This window comes from Micropterus dolomieu, unplaced genomic scaffold, assembly GCF_021292245.1.
Source record: "Micropterus dolomieu isolate WLL.071019.BEF.003 ecotype Adirondacks unplaced genomic scaffold, ASM2129224v1 contig_13885, whole genome shotgun sequence".
Classification (NCBI taxonomy): domain Eukaryota; kingdom Metazoa; phylum Chordata; class Actinopteri; order Centrarchiformes; family Centrarchidae; genus Micropterus; species Micropterus dolomieu.
This window is the reverse complement of record NW_025742871.1, coordinates 1-862: the sequence shown is the minus strand read 5'-3', so window position 1 is coordinate 862 and position 862 is coordinate 1. Positions and strand designations below refer to the sequence as shown.

At 43.7% G+C, this 862-nt stretch overlaps 1 gene segment (V, D, J or C); it reads right to left on the bottom strand.

Annotated features, from left to right (window-relative positions):
* Positions 1-187: 187 nt before the first annotated feature.
* On the bottom strand, positions 188-609 carry LOC123966640 (the record flags this gene model as incomplete). The annotated part of the segment is given in 2 exon segments: positions 188-473; positions 564-609. Coding segments are annotated over 2 exon segments (332 nt in total), but the record flags the coding sequence as incomplete, so codon positions are not given.
* Between the last annotated feature and the right edge of the window lie 253 nt (positions 610-862).

The window sequence follows — 862 nt, the reverse complement described above, 5'->3', positions numbered from 1 at the left end:
GTCTTCTGTGCTTCATTTTATGTTGCTTCTATCACCACTTCAACAAATCCAGACTGTCATCACACTAAAGTTTGTGTGGGACTCCCTCTAGTGGACGTTGTGGAGTATTCTGTTGTCTTTGCTCCAAAGGTTTTTGTACAGAGTTTTGGTGTTTCCTGTCACTGTGGGCTGCAGAGCACAGTAGTACACAGCAAAGTCAGACAGCTGAAGCTTCTGGATCTTCAGAGGAACTGATCTTGAGGTGGAATCCAGTGTGGATGAAAATCTTTCTTTAAACTCTTCCTCTGTTTTCCCATCATCCCGTTGAACGCGGCTCAGTATGAATTTGGGGCTGTTGTTTCCATCCTGTTTGTACCAGAACAAAGTTGGATTGCCACTGGTCTCAAATGTACAGTCAAGTGTTACTGGCTCTCCTTCAGCAGCAGTCACGTCTCCTTCTGGTTGCAGCACATTGTCTTTTTGTGCTCTGCATTCTGTAAAACAGCAACAAACAGTATCAGTGTGCTGTTAAAGAATCATGTCAATGTTGGATTGATATCAGAGAACCAGAGTTGTGTTCATACCAAGGCACACAGCAGCCAGCAACACTGAGATGAACAGAGGCGTCATATCTGCAGTGTTGAGGAACTGTGAGCTCCAGCAAGTATAAAGAAGGCTGTGATCTCTCTGTTTAGTCTTCATCAACACTAAGTTGGTGGATTAGAAGGAGGAGCCTGATCACAGTGACGGGGCTCATTCACAGCCCTGTGTTATTCCCCGACTGACAACTTTACACTCAACACATTTTCCTCACTCTCTCCTTTCCTAGTGTGACAATTAGGATCAATTAGTGAATGTTTTTAATATGGTATCAGCATCATAT